This window comes from Microtus ochrogaster, chromosome X (assembly GCF_000317375.1).
Source record: "Microtus ochrogaster isolate Prairie Vole_2 chromosome X, MicOch1.0, whole genome shotgun sequence".
NCBI classification, from domain to species: domain Eukaryota; kingdom Metazoa; phylum Chordata; class Mammalia; order Rodentia; family Cricetidae; genus Microtus; species Microtus ochrogaster.
The window spans coordinates 513,468-537,919 of record NC_022026.1 but is presented as its reverse complement, the minus strand read 5'-3'; the positions used below and the strand labels follow the sequence as shown (position 1 = coordinate 537,919).

The 24,452-nt window shown below is 40.3% G+C and overlaps 1 protein-coding gene across 3 annotated transcripts in view; it reads right to left on the bottom strand.

Moving 5' to 3' along the window:
• Nucleotides 1-3,918: 3,918 nt before the first annotated feature.
• Nucleotides 3,919-24,452, bottom strand: part of Zdhhc9 (zinc finger DHHC-type containing 9) — a 35,512-nt gene continuing 14,978 nt past the window's right edge. For all 3 annotated transcript variants that reach the window (XM_005358404.2, XM_026784888.1, XM_013350468.2), the window contains 7 exons: nucleotides 21,282-21,440; nucleotides 13,947-14,084; nucleotides 13,049-13,097; nucleotides 12,202-12,304; nucleotides 10,204-10,307; nucleotides 9,738-9,834; nucleotides 3,919-5,509 (listed from right to left, as the gene is read on the bottom strand). In XM_005358404.2, coding sequence (XP_005358461.1) covers nucleotides 5,393-5,509; nucleotides 9,738-9,834; nucleotides 10,204-10,307; nucleotides 12,202-12,304; nucleotides 13,049-13,097; nucleotides 13,947-14,084; nucleotides 21,282-21,440 — 767 coding nt within the window. In that variant the 3' untranslated portion in view covers nucleotides 3,919-5,392. The remainder of the gene's footprint in view (nucleotides 5,510-9,737; nucleotides 9,835-10,203; nucleotides 10,308-12,201; nucleotides 12,305-13,048; nucleotides 13,098-13,946; nucleotides 14,085-21,281; nucleotides 21,441-24,452) is intronic.

Genomic DNA, 24,452 nt, shown 5'->3' with positions numbered 1-24,452 from the left:
AAAGGCTCCTTTCAGCTATGTTGTTCAACAGAGCCTGCATTTTATGACAAACAATTTAATCGTGTGTCTCGAACACAAAAATCTAACTCACCAAGTTGGAATAAACAAATAACAACTGATAGACAAATATGTGGCTTGTAACTCACATCAAAGACTAGGAAGATGGGCGTTAAACGGTGGGGACGAGATTAAAAGCACACCACTGCTTTAGGAGAGGACCTGAGTTCAGTTCCCAGCACTTATTTTGGGTGGCTCACAACTCTCTAACTCCAAATCCGAGAGATCTGACACCTTCTTCTGACCTCTGTAGGCATTGTACATAGGTGGTATGTACTCGCAAGCAAACATACACACATAATAAAATATAAAAATAAGTATAAAAAGAAGGCAAAGGAATGTGGACTGTCAAGGAGGTAATTCTAGCCTGTATTCTGAAATTCTAGAATCATTTCTAAATCAAGGGTCCTTTCATTTCCAGACCCATGAGGGGGTGGGAGCCCTGAGCTCTCATTTATTGATTTATCAGAAAATAACCTGGTACCAAAAGGCCATGGACCATGGACAGATAATTCACAGAAGAAACTCAAATGTCCATAAATACAAAGTAGATAAAAAGTGCAGAAAATATCCAGTCTCACTATTAACCAAGCAAGTACATGACACTGAGGTTTACACTATCAGATTATTGCACTGAATGTTTGAATGCCATGGGTTAAGCAAGCTTTCTGTGCTTAATCAGTGCTGGCACCCTTTCCATGTAACTATTTGGCCAAGAGCTTGTAAAAGAGCATTCTCTGTGACTCAATAGTTCTGCTTCTAAAAATATATGGGCATATCTGTGATTACAGCCTTACACATTTCTAGAAACAGAACTTTTGAGTCACAGAGTGTTCTTTTACAACCCACGGCATTCAATATTCGGTGCACTGTACTATGCAATATTGACACACAAAAGTCTGTACGTGCTTAGTACAGATGCAGGTTGTTTTTGTTTTGAGATAGGGTCTCACTGTGTAGCCCTGGTTGGCCTAGAACTCATTCTGAAGACCAGGCTGCCCTCAAACTCACCTGCCTCTGCCTCCTGAATGCTGGACTTGAAGGCATGCACCCCCACACCAGACACAGATGTTTTTAAGAATATCTTAAATCTAAGGTTAGTGTAATCTGTGAATATGGAACTCAAGAAAAAAGAGCCTACTGTACTAGCTATGCTATAAAGGGAAAAACTGAAAGAAAGTAACTTATAAGATAATGTATTTTAATAGAAACACTTGGGAATGTTTATGCTGACATATAATAAAGTACAAGATACATCCTACTATTGTTAGAATCACTGTTGAATGCAATAAAAACATAGACTCACACAGGTAGTTTGTGTTGGCAACTTCAACACCCAAGAACAGCACTATAGACAAGGATAGCTTATAATAAGTTTCCAAATAAAGTATACTACTACCTTTCCACAATCTACACAGTTGCTGCATTCCTGGAAAGTCCGTGTATAGCCACATTATAAGATCATTTTATATTTATTTATGAAATTATTAGGACTGGTAATTATACCATCTTACACCTGTATTCATGTTCTATAGGACATTTGAATGTTCTTAAGATCTGTCTATATTTCTTATTCCCCTTTCATATTTACCCAAAACATGCAATTTACCAACACTTTTTTTGTGCATTGGGTTTGTATCCTTTAAAATTAATGATATTCGGGGTGTGAGCCTTTGAGTCTATTTTTAAAACCTATCGCCTGAGAACAGCAAGAGATTCCTAGAATGTATTCTCAAAAGTAACACAAATGCCTTTTGAATTACTGGGAATGTGATTCTTCTTTAGTAGCACCATAAGCAAAAAAAAATATCTTTAGGGGGAAAAAAGCTATTTACTGTGATCTCTTGGTGATTTTCTCTAGCCTGGCCCCAGCCTCAGGAGTATAAAATGAACTGAGTTGGAATAAAGGACTAACAAGGCCAGGCTACAGAGGGTGAGAAGGAGGCTAAGTTGCTAGGTAACCACTTGAGCCAATCTAAGTGGTCCCAGAGGGGTACCAGATACAGGACAGCTCTCTCTCTCTCTCTCTCTCTCTCTCTCTCTCTCTCTCTCTCTCTCTCTCTCTCTCGCACGCTAAATTGAAGTCCCTCTCAAAGGAGAAAGGAAGGTTTCAAAGGTGAGGGAGGGGCCCGATCACTCATACTAGGCACAAGTAAAGAAATGAGGCAGAAGCACAAAGAAACAGACAGCCCTATATTTCTAAAACCATTCAAGTCTCCTTCATTAATTGGCTTCCCCCCAAAAGAAAGATTTCTTTATTAAGAAGTACCAGAGAGTTAAAAACCCCAACACATACACATTTGTAGGCTCACACAAAAGTGCAGAGATTTACATATTAAATTGCATTTAAGTTAGAAAATAGATTTTAAAACAAAATATTTTCCCCCAAAACAAGATAAAGAGATTTGGTCAGTAGGAAAAGGGGCCTTAGGGGTAAGGTAAGGTCGGAATGGTTAGGATGGGAAGAAAGGAAATTAGCTGCTATAGAATTCCATCCCCATTCCTGGGGAAAAAACGGAAAAAATGTAAAAGGAGCAATAATGATCTCAGCTAGGGCCAAGAGGGCCCCAGAGCCAAAGGGACATAAATTTCCCCTTCCCTCAGAGGTTTTGAACCAACGCCAACCATCCTGGCCTGGAGAAGTGGGGTGGGTGCATAGGAAGTGTGAGGAATGGAGAGGAAGGGGAGCGTTGGAGAGAGTGTCAGCCATTGAAAACATCAAACAATATAAGGCCTCTTTCCCCAGAGAAAGATCAAGTCTTCAATCTCTCCTCTGATCAGAGCTCAGACTAGGGACAGTCCCAGCTGGTATATGATATGAATGGGACAGGTATTCAGGCCAAAGTCTTAAATCCAGAAGAGAGAGAGGGAGAGAGGGCAAGGAGAGTGAAGAAGCAGATTTAAACAGACAACAAAACAAGCAAACAAACAAAAACATCTTATACTAGAGATAAAAGATTTCCATTTTGATCCTTCCCACCAGAAGAGAAAGCTCTTCTGGCTGACCTAAGGGGCAGCAGAAGAGCAGCTGAGGTAAGTTGAGGGAGGAAAGAAATCCATTCTGGCCCAAGAGTGGACATGAGCTGAGGAGTGACTAGAAAGGGAGTCCCCATGAGGGACAGTTGATTGGAAACCACAATAACACAAAAACATGAAACTTCCACACTCTCCACGATTGCCCCCCTTTTCAACTAACTGAACCCAAACTGTAAGAACAAAACTGAGAGAGCCATTGAAAAGTGGGAAAGGAGAGGAAGTTGAGTCAAGCTCTCTCCCAATGACTCTCTTTCCCCCAAGGATATTAAATTCAAATCCTGCAGCAACCAAAACAAAAAGACACAGAGAAACCTGGGAGCAGCCAATTTCACCAATTACAATTAACTGGAAAGAGTGAGATAGGAGTCTTGATTATAGACCATTGAAAAGAAATGCATGCCATCACTTGTAAAAGATCACTAATGAAATACTTCCAAGGGGAGGCCCTGGTCAGCCTGCTTCAAAATCCAAGACTCACTTGCAGACAACAGTGTCCACCTACTTAACACAATATCCCAATGAAGAACATGTTCTCTTAAGTGTCAACCCTTTACTCCCCCAGTCATGCTCACACTGTGTATGGCTTGGACGTCCTGTCGTCATAGTCCAGAATAAGATCAACTTCGGCCCCGAATTAAATAGATCAACGGAGAGGTTGAATTTGAGAGGTATCTATCTCTTTAACCCAAGGGTACCCTGGAAAATGGAAGTATGGGAAGTAACAAGCAACCCCTTCTACCCCCCACCCACCCCCTGACCCAACACACAAACACATTCACAACCCCGTGGTGGCTCTTGAAATGGAAGGGGAAGGAGGAGGCAGGCAGCTTGCATTAGACACAGTTTAATTGCCTTCAAATAGATTAAAAGTTGTGGTTCACACCCCTTACTGTCCCCATAAGTTGTCCAGACAAGACCCTGGCTTAGAAAGAGAAAAACACAGGTACTCTAGGAAATATAGCCAAATATAATACATAGAACTTCTTCCCTGAAATAGTGCAGGTCCTGAGCAGAGCTGCCTGGGGGCTACAGTCCACCCCCAGGGTGAAGTGGCTCAGGGACTCTGCCGGTGGAAGTGCTGGAAGAGTAGGGCTTGGATGAAGCCCCTGGTGTGGTTACCATTGCCAGAGGTGGGCTGAGGCCTTGGAGTGGAATACCCGGGAGGGTAGCAGTGCTGGGCTTTCCCTCACTCAGCCAAGGCTTAATGGAAGAACTGTTTAGCCTTTTTGTTTTGTTTTGTTTTCTATTTTTTTTGAGGGGAGGAAGAGGGATAGGAGGGGAGAGGAGAGGAGAGGAGAGCCTCTCTGTGCCTTGGCTTCCCCATTTGTGCATTCAGGGCCTCTGTAGGCCTTACACAAGAAGTCTGAGGGGTAGTGTTTTAATGAGCACTCAGGCTTCCTCTGAGGAAAAGGAAGCACCAAAGTGCAGGCTTTCATTACTGCCATTCCTGCTCCCAAAGGAAGCAGGAGTCAAAAAAAGAAAATTAAAATGGGCTAATGAGAAAAGAGGGGAGATGAGACAGAGAGTGTGAGGGGCTATGCTGTTGGCATCACATCAATGCTTATTGAGAATAGCACAGGCATTGAAGTTTCTGGAGAACCTATGAGAAATGTAAATTGTTATCTCTACTATGACTACTTACATATATCATCTAATGGGGGAAAGAGTGGAACTTGGATGTTAGAGAGTGGATGGGGGTGGGGGGAGAGGAAAAGCTACACAAATAAATACAAGTGGAAGGTATTTGCCCTGTTCCTAAAAGGATTGGCTGGCAATGCTGGCACTTTGTAGCCAGGAAAATCCTTCAACCTCACTCTCCAATCCTCATTAGGTCTGAAGGAGTCAAGAGCCCAGTTAGGATTCCCTGGCCAGAGGTCTCTGTGACTGCCTCTGGACTCAGGATACGTAGCAGCTGGAAAGGACCTGAGTCAGTCTTGAGCATCTTTAGCCCAAGAATGAGACCAATGACCCCCAGCAGGAGAGCTAGGATCTGGAGGGAAGAGAAGGGGAGTCCAAGGACACCTTGTGGCTGAGACCATGGAAAACAAGTGCCATGTCCCAAGAGACCCATTTGTCCAGTTGCCAAGAGGTAACTGGCATCTTCTGCCACTGTCTTAAGTCCATAAATTTTAAAAAAAGTTTGCAGCAAGAAAATGCCAGTGTGCAATTCGGTGACTAAGGACCAAAGGAAAATAGTAATAAGGGACAGCTTATTTGCTCTCTGTCTCAGGTTCATCTTCCCCCGGAAATCTCTCATAGCCCTAATGAAACACAAACAAAAGTCTCTTCCATAGACAGGCTACTTCTCAGCTTCAGTCGCCTCCTGTGGTGGCTCTGGGGGCTCCGGAGGTGGCATCTCTTCCGGAGTGGTGCTGTCCTCTGGCATCTCATTAGAGTTCATATGTTCTGTTGAGGCCTGAGAAGTAAAAGATATCAGATTCAACGCAAAGTTCTCTTAAAATCTAAATGCAGATAATCCAAAGGCATTGACTTCTTCCTTAGAAACCTTTGACTCCACTGACACTAAGATATGCAGCCATGGTTACCAAACTCAGACCAAGACCATTTCCTCAGCAAAATGTGCCTGCAGCTTATTGAGGTCTATCCTTAAACTGTTATGGACAGATGTTTCCACTATTATAAATGATGATACTAAGAAGTACCATGAATAATTACATGCAAGCATACCCACCACTACAGAATATTATATTGTGCTTATCTAACAAGGTTTGACCCAATGGTTTTCAATCCTGTTTCTGTCCTAACAGAGAATTTATTAGAATAATGAGTTGAAATCTATGAAAGTGGTTTCAAATGATACATATGATTTAAAATGTCTCATAAGTGACTCTAAAATAATCCTGTCCTATATTTAGCTGACAACCACTAACCTATATTGTTATTATTTGGAATCAGCCTCATCAGAAAAATGATATTCAAGATGGTGACAATGACTTGCTTGCTGTCCTCTAAAAAGCAAATGAAAAATTTAGGGGAGAAGAAAATAATATCCCTACAAAAGGTATGCACATGAAATAAGATGATATTTTGAAACAAAGTTTAAATCTAAAAATCTATTAGAATGAAAACATATTTGGTTAGATTTCAGAATATGAAACTGGCATACAAAGATTAATTATGTTTCTCTATACTCCAATGAGCAATGCAAAAATGAAATTAGGAAATCAACTTCATTTACATTAATGTCAAAAAGAAAATATTTATGTAACAAAAGATTCATTTAAAACTATAGCATCAAAGAAAACCAAAATGAACAAAAAGACAGCCCATGATTTTTGGTAAGGGTTCCCTTCCTACCTGGCAGAGAGCTACTATCCCACTGAATCATGACATGTCAGCAGGTATGACAGTCAAAGAAGCAGATCGGCTCACTCTTTCTCTCTCTGTGTCTGTCTCTCAATCTCTCTCCCCTGTGTATAGATGTGCATGTGAGTGTGTGAGCATTGCAAGTACCCTACCACTGAGCTCCACCTCCAGCAAAAGATAGCCATTAACAATGGCTCAGAAAACTTGTGTCATGGTGGCAGTATTCCTCAAAGTGATCTGTAGAGTCAATATAATCTCTATCAAAATTCCAGCTGGTTTCTTCACAGAAACTCATAAGCTTTAAGATAATCCTAAGGTCCACCTAGGATTTCAAGGAACCAAGACAAGCCAAATCAATCATGAAAAAGAATAAAGTTAAAAGAATAGTATTTCCTGTTTTAAAATCTTGTCAGTGTTAAAGCAGCAGAGACAGTCGTGTACTATAGGCATAAGAACAGACATATAGATCAACAGACTATAATTGAGAGTCTAAAAACGAACTCACACATTTCAGTCAATTGATTTTCAAAAAGAGTGCCAAAATAATGAAGGAAAGAGAACAATCTTTCAACAAATGGTAGAAAGACAACTGGATATCCACAGACAAAATAAATAAATAAGATACACGCTCCCTACCTCTTCCCACGTATAAAAATTAACTTAAAATGGATCAAAAATATAAATGTAAAAGTTCAAACTATAAAACTCTCAGAAGAAGTGGAGGAATCTTCACAACCGTGTATTAGGTAACGGTTTCTTAATGTGGCACCAAAAACATGAGCAAAAAAGAAAAGAAAAACTGACATACATTAAAATTTAGAACATATGGGCTGCAGAGATAGCTCAATGGGTTGATGTGTAAACATAAGGACCAGAGTTTAATCCTTAGAACCCAGGGTAGGAGAAAGTCAAAAATGGTGACAGACACTTCTGATCCCAGAGAATCTAAAAACAAACAAACAAAAATACAAGCCAAACAAATGAACAAGCCATCAAAAAACAAATCTGGAAAGCACTTAAGGAACAGTAAAAGTTATCCTCTGTCCTGCTATCTGCCTACACACATGAAGCAGGATAGGGGGTAAAGAGGGCTGAAGGGGTTGGGGGAGAGAAAGAGAGGGCGCAAACAAAAGATTTGAATAAACATTTCCCTTGTGAAGATATACAAATTACTAATACCTATATGGAAAGATGTATGCATCATTAGTCATCAGGGAAATGCAAATGACAGATAATGAGATAACACGTCACATCTACAAAGGCTAAAATAGAAAGATCAGATAACCTATCAGATAATGCTAGTGGAAATGAAAAATGGTGAAACCACTTTAGAAAGCATCTCAGCAGCATCCCAAAAGATGTAAATGTTTTATTTATATAATTGTGTTACCACTTCTTTCAGCAATTTCACTCCTAGGAATACAGCCAAGAAAAATGAAAGCATATGTCCATGCAAAAACTTGCACAGAGACATTCATAGTAGCATTGCTTATAATAACCAAAAGGTGGAAACAGGGCTAGTGAGATGACTCAGCAGGTAAGGGAACTTGCCAAGGAAGCCTGATGACTTCAGCTTGATCCCTGGAATTCACAGTGAGAAGAGAGAATTGACTCTAAAAGTTGTTACCTGACCATCACATGCGCACTGTGGCATACACATGCCCACACTCACACACACGTACCGCATATACACATACCACAGTAATGATGAATAAAATTTTAAAATAGAAAAATGTGGAAATGGTGAATGGATAGATACAATACAGTATATCCATGTGACGTGATATGAGTCAGCCATACAAAGGAATGAAGTACAGCCACATGTATCAGCATTCAAAAGGTTACACCTGGGTAGGGAGAGCTCATTGGTAGAGTGTTTGCCTAGCATATATGAGGCCCTTGGTCCCATCCCCAGATCTCATTGCTAAGGTATGCAAGGTTTCTTTTCTTTCTTATTTATGTATCTGTTTGTTTGTTTTTCTAGACAGATTTTTGTCTGTAGCTTTGGAGCCTATACTGAAACTCGCTCTGTAGACCACGCTGGCCCCGAGCTCACAGAGATTCACCTCCTTCTGCTTTCTGAGATTAAAGGGGTTAAAGGCGTGTGGCACCACCACCCAGTGTATAGAAGGTTTCTTAAGGCAGAGGATAAGGAAATTCTTTTTATAATTTGTGACAATCATACACATGTTAGTATACTACACTAGGGAACTGTACATTTTAAATAAATATTGCATGGTATTGCATTGAATCTCAGTAAATATCTTAAAATAAATTTCAAACTGGGTGGTGGTAGCACGTGCCTTTAATCCCAGCACATGGGAGGCAGAGGCAGGTGGATCTCTGTGATCCACCTCCCTGATCGACAGAGCTACTGCTAGGACAGGCTCCAAAGCTACATAGAAAAACCCTGTCTTGAAAAGCCAAATAAAGGCAGGGCGGTGGTGGCGCACGCCTTTAATCCCAGCACTCGGGAGGCAGAGGCAGGCGGATCTCTGTGAGTTCGAGACCAGCCTGGTCTACAAGAGCTAGTTCCAGGACAGGCTCCAAAACCACAGAGAAACCCTGTCTCTAAAAACCAAAAAAAAAAGCCAAATAAATAAATCAATCAATAAATACATACATATAGTTCAAATAACTTTTAAGAATTGTACAAAATAGCCGGGTGGTGGTGGCTCACGCCTTTAATCCCAGCACTCGGGAGGCAGAGGCAGGCGGATCTCTGTGAGTTCGAGGCCAGCCTGGTCTACAAGAGCTAGTACCAGGACAGGCTCCAAAAGCTATGGAGAAACCCTGTCTCGAAAAACAAAAAAACAAACAAACAAAAAAAAGAATTGTACAAAATATATCTTGACCAAGAAACCCGGGAGAATGCTCACAGCACCCGCATATTATACCAATGTAAACACATCACTAACTCTTACATGGTCCTCTGGCCACACCTTTGCCTCTACAACATTGTATGTTTCCCTAATCAAGCTACTCTTCACCCGCTGAGTAATGTTCTGTTTTCTTATCCCCCATCTCCAACAGACAATAACTTCTTTCAGAGAAGGACATCATTCAACTTGCTCACTGGTGTATCCCTTGAACCTATGAAAGTGGCTGGCACAGAATAACTCATCAGTATGTGTCAAAGAAATGAATAAATCTTAATCTTTGCCAAGGGCACAAAGATCTGAAGGCACTATCAAGGGCAGAAGCAGAGATAGGGAATCTGGGGAGGTTAGGATACAAAATCACAGTTATATTTTGAAGCTGTAGAGGTAGCCTACATGGTCCCTTTCACGGACACAGCATAAGTCTGCAATACTTACTGGACTTTGCGGCAAGAGGCTACTGCTGGTCTCTTGAGTACTTGGAGGACGACTTCCATTTTCCTCCAGTGGCAAAATACCCCTTCGATCCAACACACTGTCAGAGATAGGAGAATTAATCAAGGTCTTTGGCAGCCACTCTTCTACCAGCTCAGTCCCCACTGAATCTTGTTATGTACATTAGAAAGTACAAACATGCCTTTGGCAATCCTCCTGACCCTAGCACACATCTACCTTCTATTTACTCTTCCACAAACTAAAGGATGTCACATTAACCAGGGAACAAACAAATGAAATAACCAGTCCATGGTTTATGGACCATGTAGATATAGTGCCACGTGACAATTCCCAGAAAGGCCTATATGAGATTAAGAAGCTCCATTCAGGAGAATGCAGCACAGCAGGGAAGAAGATGGGTTTGAGTAGTTCATCTTAGTAGCCAAGAACACTTTTGTTACTCAAGTACCTGGGGGGCAGGGGGCCACAAAGCACTTCACAGCAGTTCTTCACAATGTTGCCATGGCTGTAGGGATTCTGCACACGATTCTTCCCTGTCCATGATCCTTTGATCTAGAGGATAAACGCCAGGGCTTACATTAAAAAGTTATGCTGGAGAAATACATGCAGCATGGGATAATGGAAAAGTTCAAGAGGTGGGTAATGGCAATCATTGCACAATAACATGAATACACTAAATGTCACTGAACTTTACATTTAGAAAAGCTAAAGATGTTGGGCATAATGGCACACACCCTGTAATCCAAGAATTTGGGAGGCCAAAGATGGAAGAGTCTGGGTGCTAGGCCAACCTAGTCTACATAGTAATCTCAAAATCCCACAAAAATGCCGGGCGATGGTGGCGCACGCCTTTAATCCCAGCACTCGGGAGGCAGAGGCAGGCGGATCTCTGTGAGTTCGAGACCAGCCTGGTCTACAGAGCTAGTTCCAGGACAGGCTCCAAAGCCACAGAGAAACCCTGTCTCGAAAAACAAAAAAAAAAAAAGAAAAAAAATCCCACAAAAATAAATTAATAAAAAATTTAAAATGGTTAAGGTCAAATGGTTAATGCTTTATTTTATATATATTTTACCAAAATTAACAACAAAAATAGGGGCCAGGGAGATTACTCAGTAGGTAAAGGCACTTGCCAAAAAGTTTAATGACCTGAGTCATCAGGACTCACAAGGCAGAAGGAGAGAACCAAGTTTCCCTCTGAAATAACACAAGTGCTGTCATGCATGCACACACACTAATGAATAATTTTAAAAAAGCAAATAGTTGAACATGAAAATTGTTTATAAGAGTAAGAAAAAAGACAAATGAACATGTACTATTTTTATTCTAAAATACAGTGTATATAAAAACTCACAGAGACTGTGACAGCATACACAAAGCCTACACAGGTCCAGACCAGACAAAATTCCAGCATGGAGAAGGGGAAATAGATACAAAGTCCTACCACTAACCAAGAAGTTATCTGCAATTGATACTTGCTGGGAGAGAAGTCAGTTTTCTCCAGTGAGTGTCACTGGATATAACAACCACTCTCCAGGGCAGGCTCCATGTCCACGAGTAGTTGGCCAACACAAAACAGACTCTGTATTTTGTCTTTTGTACTCTTTGTTTTGGTTTACTTTCCTTTGGTATTTCTTATCTTTTTTTTTTTTAGTTTGCTTAGAATTTTGTTGTTGCGACTTTTTTCTTTCTTTTTAAAAGAAAGAAAAAGAACATGAAGCCAGATGGGTAGGAGGTGGGGAAGATCTGGGAGGAGTTGAGGAAGGAGAAAGAATATGATCAAAATACATTCTATGAAAATTTTTAAATAAAATTAAATTTAAAATACAGTGTATGTGTAAACAAATAAGATCAAATCTAGACAAGTTTAGAAGAGTATAAATCATACCATTAACAAAAGTGATATCTAGAAGGTAAAGTTATGGGGATGTATTTATTTGTTCAACTATATTTTTCTCATATCCATAATGAATTTGAATTGGTAATTCATTAAAAGTAAATATTTATTCGGTGTAATCATCCTTCTATATTCTAAATTTAGAATAGTACCAAAAGACTTCGCTATTATTTGCTTGTTTTTAAGGCAACACGTCACTCCATAGCCCAGAGTAGCCTTCAACTTGAGATCTTCTTGTCTGAGTATCTCTAGAAACCACTGTGATTATAGGAGCGTTCCATCACATTAGGACTTCAACTATCCTTTAAGGACCTATAAATAGTTAAAAGACATTGTGCCTATCCAACTTTTTAACCTCTTCCTAATGTTCTGCAGGCATTCAGCTCCAAACAAAGCTGTTTGCCTTCTCTTCTAAAGCTTTATTTAACAATCTCCCAAGCCAGGTTTCTCTTCCACTTGTCTCAACCTTCCAGGCCTTGGCGACATGGTTTCCTAGGTGACTAGAGAATGGGAACAGAGAGGATATATAGCAACATGAGAAAGCTGACTCACGTCTTCATTGGTTGTCTGGTTGAGAGCCACGAGGAAAGTGTGAAATCCAGTCAGTCCCACAACAGACCAGAGTGTGAAGAAGCAAATGAGAACTTCCAGAACAGTGAGGTTAGGTTAAGGAATACTGAAGAACGCAAACTAGGGAACCTGATGCTTCAGTTCACATTTGTGATACTAGTTATACCATCTTTACCTCTTGGAACAAGTATCACAAAAGTCAAATTATCTGTATATAACTATACATGAATTCTAAATTTCACTGGATAGATCCTTTATGAAAGCTAATGCATTTCTGCTTATTCACAATGAATAAATCTCTAGCATTTGACTGTCATCAGTTCTTCGAAGAGGCCATTTAGGAAGGTGGCAAAGCTAAACAATGTTGGCCACCACTGCTAATGAAAATCCCACCCAAGATAAATTTTATAAATGAAAAATCAGTGGGATAGAAACAAGATGTGGTTTATCCAAATCTCTTCTAAATCTCCTTTTCAGAACTGTAGCCACTGCACAAAATAAGCCTCCACTGGAACAGTAGGGCAGGGCTCCCAGCAAATAGCACAAAAGTGTACTGAGACAGACAGTAGCCAACTAGAGGCATTAAGGCTGTGCCTGGAAGGACTCTTGAAGGAGGGGAGGCAGCCAAGAAAGAGGTGAGGGGCAAATTTCCCTTAAAGTCCTGACCATTTTCCAATCGAGTTGCTAACACTAGAACTACACTTGTTAATTTTAGGCTTTGGCATTCACTGATGTCTGGAAAACTAGATAGTGGGAGAACTGCAGGAAGAAAACATGCTGGCAAGCAGTTTAAGACGCTTCACAGGGATAAACTGCCAGGGGAGGATATGTTCCAGGAGTTTCTTTCAATGTCTCCAGGAAGCCAATTTTCAAGGATTCTGTGAAATTGGGAAGAGGAGCAGAAATAAAAATTAGTGACTTCAGTCAAAACTATAAAAAGCCCCTTAGTATCTACTCACTTCCTCATATTCCTGTCCTGTACTATACTCTGGCAAAAGAGAAGGTCCCACCGAGGCAAGGGGAAAGAGTTTCCCTTTCATCTGCACACATGTGACTGAGTTCACATTTCCAACACACTCCAATGCAGCACTAAGCACTGGTACAGAGCTGGGAGAAACTAAGCATTAGGTTCCTTTTCCCAGTTCCCAAATATGGACATGCAGTGGGATAGTAACAGATGAAACAAACCAGAAGTACTCTAGAGGAACCTTCTCACAGATGCCCCTCCCTTGTGTGATCGCCAGCTTAGAGCTCATCTCTTTTCAAGACCTCTTGCTTAGCTCCATACTCATGCACATGCACATGAGGGTGTGTTTTCCATCTCTGAAGTATATACCATAAGCCACAAACAGGTAAAAGATATTTCCACCACAAAGATATAGCTTGCAAGACAGAATGAGAGGATGTGTAGCGGCAAATACATACCCAACCTTGTGTATCACTTCAGAACCTCTCAGTACTCTGGCTGTGGCTCAGGAATTAGGGCCCCATTCTCACCAGCAGACAGCCAGAGAGAAGGCCAGAATACTAAGTAAATATCTATCTACCAATGTGAGCTCAGATTGGTTATCACTCAAGAACAGACACTAGTACTCACTTCTGTTTGCTCCTGGGGTGTCTTCCTAGCTACAAGGACCCACCAGAAATCCAACTTCCCCTAAGCTACCCCTCAAGCCTTTCCCCACATAACTCTCACTCCAGTGACAGATGCTGCCCTGTATACTCACTGAGGGCCACGTAGACGATGTTAAAGGCGAAGACATAAATTGTAAGGAGGGAGAGAGAAAGAATGAAGAGGTAGAAGTAGCGGTAGTTCCTCTTTCCAACACAATTTCCCACCCAGGGGCAGTGATGGTCGAAGCGCTCTGTGGAAGAAAGGGAATTCAATGACAGACTCAAAACAGAAGCCACCCCACCAGCCACATGGTATCCAACCCAAAGAACTCAAGGAGCTAGGTGTGGTGGTGCACACCTTTAATCCCAACACTTGGGAGGTAGAGACAGGTAGATCTCTAGGAGTTTGAGGCCAACCCAGTTTAGGTGTTCTAGGCCAGCCAGAGAGCTACCTGTCTCAAAAAAGAGCTACATACATACCTGTCTCAACAGCAGTGGAAGGGAAGACAACTACAGTTGACATCCTTCACTTTATCAAAATGTTTTCACCTCTAGCTCATTTGATCTTATGATGGCTTATCATTGTTGTCAACTTGACAATTTTGGTAATCAACTAAAACTCAAGCTGCTGGACAAATCTGTGAGGAATTTTCTTTCTTTATTTTGTTTTTGTTTGTTTGGTTTTGGTTTTTGTTGTTTTTTGAGGCAAGAGTTTCTCTGTAGCTTTGGATCCTGTCCTGGCACTCACTCTGTAGACCAGGCTGGCCTCGAACTCACAGAGATCCCCCTACTTCTGCCTCTCAAGTGCTGATATTAAAGGTGTGCACCACCACTGCCTGGCATGAATTTTCTTAATCATGTTGTTTGAGGCAGGAAGAATCTCCCTAAATCTGGGCTATACCTCCTGATGGTAGCCTACATAAAAAAGGACACAGAAGAAGAAAGCTTTTGCTTTTTGCCTATTCACCCTCACTCTTGCTGGCAAGTTCATCTATCCTGTTGCTGAGGCATTCCTTCACTGGTATCAGTACATACTTCTTCAGATTCCAACATAGACTGAAGACTAGGAATCCTCTTGGACTCTAGCATCATATTGAAGTTGCTGAGACACCCAGAGTCGTGGACTTAACAACTACTTACTGGATTCTTGGCCTTTTCATTAGGAAGCTATTATTGGACTAACAAGACCATAGTCTATATGCCATTCATATATATAGTCTATCAGTTATGTCTCCTTAGAGAACCCTGACTAAACAGATCTTCACAACTACACTGGATGTCAGTTTAAAAAATATTTTCTCACTTTACAGTTTAAGAAAAAAGGCTTTGAACAGTCTAATGGTTGGGTTATTTTGTCAGTTAAGGGCAGAGGCATTGCTTTTTCCAGTAAAAACCTTAGCAGGTAGATTTACTAAATTCAGAAAATAAATTTGAGAAATGAACAGTATGAATCTTTTTACCTGTATTCATTAAAAATATAAATCTACAATACACTATTATTAAAGGTGTATGGAATAGGCTGGGTGGTGGTGGCGCACACCTTTAATCCCAGCACTGGGGAGGCAGAGGCGGGTGGATCTCTGTGAGTTAGTTCGAGGTGAGCCTGGTCTTCAAGAGATAGTTCCAGGACAGGCTCCAAAGCTACAGAGAAACCCTGCCTGGGGGGGGGAACACCCCTTCCCCCAAAAAACTGCATAGAATAGCTCGATGAAACAGAAAAAACATAGAAATAGACTGTAGAGCATGCAGAAATTTACCATCTAATAAGCACACCATTATAAAAGAAAGTATGATTTCATGAATAATTATGAGACAATAAGCTAACTGGTAGAAAATAAAGTTACTATTTTTCCTTCACACTATTTGATAAAATAAATTCCAGATGGATTGATTAATCGTTATAGGCAAAAAATAAATTTAGATAACAGAATAATTACAAAGACTAGATATAGGACTTTCCAAGCACCTAAATAATCCAACAAAACGTAGAGGATAGAGAAAAAACAAATTTTACTAGGGAGGGAGAGGAGGATCTCTGTGAGTTTAAGGCCCGTCTGGTCTACAGAGCAAGCTCCAGGACACTGGGGACTAAACAAGAAACGCTGTGTCATAAAAAAAAGAAATCCCTTGCTTTAAAAAAAATGACTTTCCATACATTAAAAATACTAGTGAGACAGCTCTGTGGCAAAAGGCACTTGCCTTGCAAGCCTGACACCCTGAGTTGGCTCCCCAGAGCTCACACAATGTTGTCCTCTGACAGCTACATTCCACAGCACACATCAAACACACACACAAAACTCTCTCTCTCTCTCTCTCTCTCTCTCTCTCTCTCTCTCTCTCTCTCTCTCTCTCGGAAAAACTAGAGAGAGAGAACAAACATATATGCCTAGTTTTGTGAGAAATCTTTCTAAATCAATAAAAAAAAACATACTTCCTCAAGAAAAGTACCAAAGACTACTAGAAATTTTCTAAGAGAGAAGTTCTCTTTTTTCAGTTTGGGTTGTTTGTTTGTTTGTTTGTTTCAAGACAGGGTTTCTCTGTGTAGCCCTGGCTGCCCTGAAACTCCCTTTGTAGACTCTTTTGCTAGTCTCTACCTTCAGAGTGCTGGGACTAAAGGCATGTGCCACTACCACCCAGCTTTGTTTATATTTTGTAAGCCATTATCTCACTATGTAGTTATAGAGTGGGGTCTTAGTTCAACTGGAATTATGTCCCCTCTGAAGAGGCTGTGACACTGAAATGTCTGAATGTAGAAAGAGAAGGTGTGAGGACACAGCACGGAAGAAGTCACCTGCAAGCCACAGAAACTAACCCTTCTGTCACCTTGGTCTTACACTTCCCAGTCTCCAAAACCATGAAATATACATATTCTGTTGATTAAACAATCAAGTCGATAGGATTTTCTAGTCATAACCCAGGCAAAGATCCAGTTATATAGTGAGAATGAGAGACCCTGTCTCAAGAAAATAAGTTGGGAAGGCAGCATCAAGATGGTTCAGAGGACAGAAACATTCTCAACCTTAAACAAGTCAACCTCAGCTGAATCCATGGGGCTGACTTAAAGGAGAAAGAGAGAACCACATTAAAATGCACTCTGTGGCACATAAGCACAAATAAACATTACACAACACAAATACACACAAATTAAATTAAATTTAAATTTAATCTGAGCTGGGGAGAGCAATTGAGGAAGATATCCAATGTTGACCTTTAACCTCTAACCGCACATGTACACAGCCAAAACACACACAGACACACAGTCACACACACACACACACACACACATGAACATGCCCACACACATACACACTCAAAAAAATAAAATAAGCCTCTTATATGTGGAGCAGCCAGAGAATTAGTGTAGAGATTCCTCAGAAAACTAAAAAATAAAACTACCATAACAGTCAGCTATACCACTGGGTATATACCCAAAAGCATCTAATATATCCTCCACAGAGATACTTGCACATCAGTGTTTACTGCTGCAGTATTCACAATAGCCAAGATAATGGCCCCAATCTAGAAGCCCATTAACAGATGAATAGACATCCTAGACATATAACAATCTAATTCTATTCAGCTGTAAAGAAGAACGAAATTAAGTCGTTGTCAGGAAAATGGATGGAACTAGAGATGATTATGCTAAATAAAATAAGCCAGAGTCAGGTGCTATGTGTTTTCTCTCACATGAGAACAAGATCCATGTGCATGGATGTGTGTGTGTGTGTGTGTGTGTGTGTGCGCGCGAAAGAGAAAGAGAGAGTTGAATAGAAATTACTGAGGCAAATATGAGCAAAGTGTAATGATACATGTGGATGAAAATGACATAATGAAACCTATTATTTTGTACAATAACTAAAAACTAAACAAAGACGGGAGATATAACCTGTGATAAAGCGCTTGCCTAGCACGTGTCAGGACCTGGTTCAACCCCCAGTGCCACAAAACCCAGAAACTAAAAATCTTTTATATTATATCATGTCTTGTTTTACAAACAAAGGAATTAGAAGGAAATACAGCAAAAATAGAGTGTAAATTTAAAATTGAGTTTTATTTATATTTTTATGCCATCCATATTTTTTAACACAGCATAGTATTTTAATTGACTTTTTAACAAAGGGGTTGGTGGCTGGAGAGATGACTCAGTGGCTAAAAGCACCTTCTGCTCTTCCAAAGAACCTGAGTTAAATTCCCAGCACCTAAAATAACATCTCATAACTATCGGTAACTCCAGTTCTAGGGGCTCCAACACCCTCTTCTAGTCTATGAATACCAGGCACACAAGTGGTGCACAGAAGTACACACACGCAAAAGTTAAGATAAGTTAGTATAAAATAAAAGCTAAGATAAAATAAAAATAAATGAAATGGGGGTTGAGGGATAGCTCTGTTGTAGTGTTTTCTGTGCAAGCATGGGGACCTGAGTTAGGCAACCCCCAGACTCACATAAAAAGTATAAGACATGGTGCCACATACATATAATCCCATCACTAGAGAGGCAAAGACAAGGATATCCCTGGGGCTCACTGGGCAACCAGGATAGCCTAATTTGGTAAGTCATAGATCCCATAGAGAGACCCTGTCTCTAAAAAAAGGGAGGAATGACACCCAAAGCTCTCTTCTGGCTTACATATGCATGGGCAACCACACACACATGAACACACACACAAACACCTCTAAGGGGGGATAGTATTTGAAGAACAGTGAGCTATGTACTAATCAAAAATAAGAATGTAAGAGTAGTATATCTCCTTGCTAAATGGTTACAATATATGTTTTTTCAGAAAGAAGAAATGTATAAAGAAAACTGTCATGCTCAAGCGGTTAGCATCATGCCTAGAATTATAGCTATAGTCTCATTTTAAGCAAACTTGCCATATAAAAGCGTTGAGAAAAATGCAAATTTATACAGATCTATGTTTTAACATATTTTTAGTGCTGCTTTCAACTTGGTTCTAGAAGCTGTCCCACCCACTGCCACAGTGGCAGGAGTCAATGCAGACACTCAGAACTTATCAAAATGCTGAGAATAAGTGACTGTTGAATTCAGTCATAAATGAGACATTTATATTGACCCTATTAAGGCTCAGAGAACTTCATGGAAGAGGGAGAGGAAGGAGTACAAGAGCCGGGGGATTTGGAATGCTGATTTCTGAATGAGCATGACAGGAACCATTGTACTCATGAACAGCTTCTATGGTTACCTGCACAAAATCAAGCCAGCTAATTCCAGCACAGATGAAGTGGGGGGCGGGGGGGGCTCATGAGGTTCCACCTTTAGCTGAGAAGCCATCAGCAACTGATGACTGCTGGGAATGGAGAGTTGTTTTTTTCTTTAGGGGTGTGGTTGCCAGATAATAAATGACCCCATATCCATGCACATGCAGGCAGCACTAATTGGACTCAATGGGTTATAAAGAATAAAATGGGGGCTGGATAGATGGCTCAGTGGTTAAGAACACTGACTAGCTGCTCTTCCTGAGGACCCAGGTTCAATTCCCAGCACCCATATGACAGCTCACAACTGTCTGTAACTCCAATTCCAGGGAATCTGACACCTTCACACCAATGCACATCAAATAAAGTGTTAAAAAAAAATAAAATGAAGAGGGCATGAGTTGGGGGTTCTGGAGAAGGTCAAGAAACATTGTATGCATTATGAAATTGTCAAGAAAAATTAAAATACAATTTTAAGAAACATCCAGTTTTAACATTTATCTCTGATTAGTAGGGGTTTTTACATTAATTAGATAATTAAATTTTGTTTTATGAACTGTATGTTTCTCACAAAGCATCAGTGCTTTTCAAGAATCAACTTATAAGCTGGTGTAGAGGCATATGCCTTTAATTTTAACACCTGGGAGAAACAGATGTGCAGATCCCTGTGCGTTCTGGGGCAGCCTGATCTACATAGAAAGTTTCAGGTCAGCCAGAGCTACACAGAGAAACCCTGTCTCAAAAAGTCAATCGTACAATTCTTCTATTTTTTTTTACGTGGGTATAGGTACTGCATGCCTAGTATCCACAGAAGCCAGAAAAGGGTGTCAAATCCTCCGGAACTGAAGTTACACATGCCATCATGTGGGTGTTGGGAATTGAACTCACGTCCTCTGGAAAAGCAGCCATGGCTATTAACCACTGAACCATCTCCAATCCCTTGTATGAGTTCTTTTTTTTTTTCCTGAAACAGGGCTTCTCTATATAGCCCTGGCTGTCCTGGAACTCTCTTTGTAGACCAGGTTTGGCTTGAACTCACAGATATCCACCTGTCTCTGCCTCCTGAGTGCTAGGATTAAAGGCATGCGCCATCATACCTGACTGTATGAGTTCTTTATATTTAAGAATATTTAATAAAGAGAGGGATGGGTTGGACAGATTAAGAGATTAAGGGATAGGCTGAATGGGCTCAGAGGTTAAGAGCACTGGCTGCTCTTCCAGAGGCCCCGAGTTCCATTCCTAGTAACCATATGATGGCTCACAACCATCTAGTGAGATCTGGTACCCTCTTCAAGCAAGCAAGGATATATGCAAGCAGAACACTATATACATAACAAATAAATCTTTTTAAAAATAAAGGGAATTCTTCATGAAACCTTCATATCACACTTTAAATATTGTTTGTATTCCATTTAAAATTAGTTTTGATTTATAGACTCTAACCCACATTTCAATTTGGACCATATAAAGGAATATATATCTCCCCAAACTTTGCCTGAACACCTGGCTTGTTGGAAGAAAGCAAGGTTCTCAGACATGGTACAGCGCATACAGAATGTTCAAATTTCATCAGTGACAACAGCAGCGTGACCTATATACCTATCAATAAACACCTTTATTATTTGTGTATGATCTTCCGCAGAGTTCAATACAAAGTAGGAAGTATATCTAAGACTCATATACATAGACCTTGTATCCTGCACATCTATACACATATAGTAAGAGCAAAGACAGAAGAAAATCATGCCAATTACACAAACTTACCCAAAGGAACTTCACTGTCACCATCTATAAAATGGGGATGATACTGATTTCTAGGGGCTGCTATGAACACTAAATGAGAGAAAGGGCAAACACTCAGCCCAGTGCTTAGTACATAGTGGGACCGCAAAGACCACTTTTGCTGTAGGCCTTCCTCAAAACTGCCCTCTAGTGTACAACGATATTCTCCCCCTTTGTAAAGTGGGCCACACCTAACAAGGAACGAATAGAAAAATTGAGATTTCCCAAACAGGTATTGTTTCCCATTGATCAGAGAGATTTTTTTAGACAAGATCTCCATAAGTATGCTGAGCTGCTGCTGTGTAGGAGCTTCTTTCCTATCTGAATCTACCTTATTTCTCATCTGAATCTGCTTTCTCGTTCCCACAGAATTTTCCCACCAACTATTGGCCACTCTGTGAGACCCCTTGTTCAGCTGAGCCTATCCCTCATCCCTTTGGTTTTACTCACCCACACAGTTGTCACAGATGCTACAATGGGAGGCCCGGGGAGGCCGGAAGATCTTGCATGTATAACAGTATTTCAGTTTCACAATCTGGTTGTTTATCTGGAAATTTTTAATACGAGGAGGTGGTCGCTGTCCCTGTGGCACCGCACCATTGGTGGCTTCTGTAAGTCAGTAAAAAGAAATTTAATTCACTGCTCTCCTTTGTTTGAGTCCAAAGTCTCAGCACCTCTCCAAAAGTTACAGAGGCCATGAAAGGCAAACGCTCCTCTTTCCCATGCAAGTGCTCCTAGACTAGAATTTCAACATCCCCCACATGTCTACTAAATGTCATACAATTTTTACATGTGATGTACATGTAAGAAGGTGTTTTTTCAAGGGTATTGTGTTTGTGGGGCAAGTTGATTACAAATAAAAAGCATAAAAAAAGAAAAATGGGGGCTGGAGAGATGGCTCAGTGGTTAAGAGCATTGCCTGCTCTTCCAAAGGTCCTGAGTTCAATTCCCGGCAACCACATGGTGGCTCACAACCATCTAGAATGAGGTCTGGTGCCCTCTTCTGGCCTGTAGACATACACACAGACAGAATATTGTATAGATAATAAATAAATAAATATTTTAAAAAAAAGAAAAAAGAAAAATGGCAAGAATATGAAATAAAGCATCTAACTTGACTAAAATCAGAGAAATGGACTTAAAATATAGTCTGGCATGTTGGACACATGCCTTTAATCCCAGCACTCAGGAGGCAGAGGCAAGTAGATCATCATGAGTCCAAAGTCAACTTGGTCTATATAACAAGTTCCAGGCCAGCCAGGGTTACACAGTGAGACCCTATGTCAAAAAAAAAAATTACCAAAACACAAAAGTACTATTTCTGCCTATTATAATTAACAAGTATTAAAAAGACAATAAATGCTCAGTGTAGCCCGAAAACGTCAAATTTATTTCTTACCAGTGATCAACATACTAGCAGCTACCATAACTTTAAATGCATGTGCTCTGTAACCTCGTAATTCTACTAGCAAAATTCAAAGAGAACTACAAAGCATGTATGCAAGAGTATTTTAATAATGTCCTTTTTAATAGTGAAAACTGACAGTATGGCAGCACATGCCTGCTATCAAAGCACTTAGGAGGTATAAGCAGTAGGATCAGGAATTTGAGGAAAGACTTGGTGGTTACACAGCACATTAGAGACCAGCCTGGGCTACATGAGATCCTGTCTCAAAAAACAACGTCTAGAGGTGAAGAACATGTTCAAAGTACATTATATACTACTATGAAAGTGTCCTTGCAAAACCTAGTACCATATAGAATTCATATATGCCAATTAAAATAATATTTCAAGGACCTGGAGAGATGATGGCTCCTCAGTTAAGAACATTTGCTGTTTTTTGCAGAGGGCTTAGGTTTAGTTCCCAGCACCAAAATGGCAGCTCAAACCTGCTTAAAACTCCAGTTCCAAGGATCTGATGAGGATCCTCGTCTCTATGGGCACTGCATGTACATGGTGCACTTACACACGTGCAGGCAAAACATCCATACACATAAAATATAAATAAATATATCTTTAAAAAATTCTTTCAAAAACAAATAGGAGTAGGGGCTAGTAAGACAGCTCAGCAGGCTAATACATTCGCGGCCAAGCCTAAGGACCTGAGTTTGGTTCCCGGCGAAGGATAGAACTCACTCTTGAAAGTTATCTTCTGACCTACACACCTGCATGCACCATGATGCATGCAGTTCCCACCCCCAAGATAAACAAATAAATGGAATAAAAATAATAAAAAAATATGCTAAAATAAATTGTTTTTAAAAGGAGGTACACTGGGGCTGGAGAGATGGAGAAAGTGGTTAAGAGCACACTGACTGTTCTTCCAGAGAAACTGGGTTCATTTCCCAGCACCCACATGGCAGCTCACAACTGTCTGTAACTCTTAAGATTTGACACCCTCACACAGACATACATGCAGGCAAAACACAACTGCAAATAAAAATAAATAAATTTTTAAAAAGGGGGGTAAACCAAAAGTTACTTCCTTGTATTAAAACAAAGAAGTTTTAAAATATGAATTAAATATTGTACTTAATATGAATTAAATATATATTAAATAATAAAGTTTTAAAAATATGAATTAAAAATTAATTCATATTAAAGAGGAAAAGGAAACAAAAATACACTGAAAATATTTCTATAGTATGTTGTTTTAAATGTCTGTTATTTCCCTTAACTAAACTCTTAAGGAGCCCTTTATTACTAGGACAAAGGGTATGAACCCTTAATGCCACTTTGCTTATTACCAAACTGTCTCCCAGGCAGACTGTATGAATTTGCATGCCTGTCCATCCCCAGCATATGAGAGTGCTGGGCTCACTGCACCTTTGCCACAAAGTATAATTCTAAAAACAGAGTATTTTTCAATCCACTTTGATTCTAAAAATATTTGCCATATGGAACATTTTCCCTTTTGTAGAGTGGGGTAGGTGCTGTGAAATCAAACAATAACAGTGTGCTACACGTCCTAAGAAGATGAGGCTAGCTATTCATAAGATGATGATGTAAGTGCCAGCATGCCGCTTTAACATTTATTTACATATGCTTTACAGTAGGGTGTGTGGGCCACAGAGTTCATGGCAGAATCCAGGAGAGACATTGGGGTAGAACATGGGGTACTTAAGAGCAAGATAAAGGGGGAATTACGAGTACTGTCTTTTCTCTAGCTGAATTAATCTTACATGGCTCCTTCCTCATTCCTATGTGGATTCTGCCTATGTCACCAAACCTTGCCCCTACTTTATGCTTACTATTTTCACCCTCACCTCACCCCATGTACTTTCAGCTCAGACATGTGCAAACCATTTTCTCGTTAGCTCAACTAAAACTGGCCGAGTTTTTCCAAAAATAAATATACTATAAAAGTAGGGGGAAACAGTTCAAATAAACAAACACAAAAGCATGGCAGCCTTCGGAGCAACATCAAAGAACTAAAGGCTAGCCACAGACCGGAACTCTACTACCACGGATATTCAGCATTGTAAGTTCCTGGTCACAGAACAGGGTATACAACTCAGTAGTAGAGCATGTGCATAGCATGCCCAGGGGACAGGGTTCGATCCCGAGAACCCAGGGGCAAGGAAGTGACAAAACAAGTCCTGGGTCCTTTATCTGTTCTT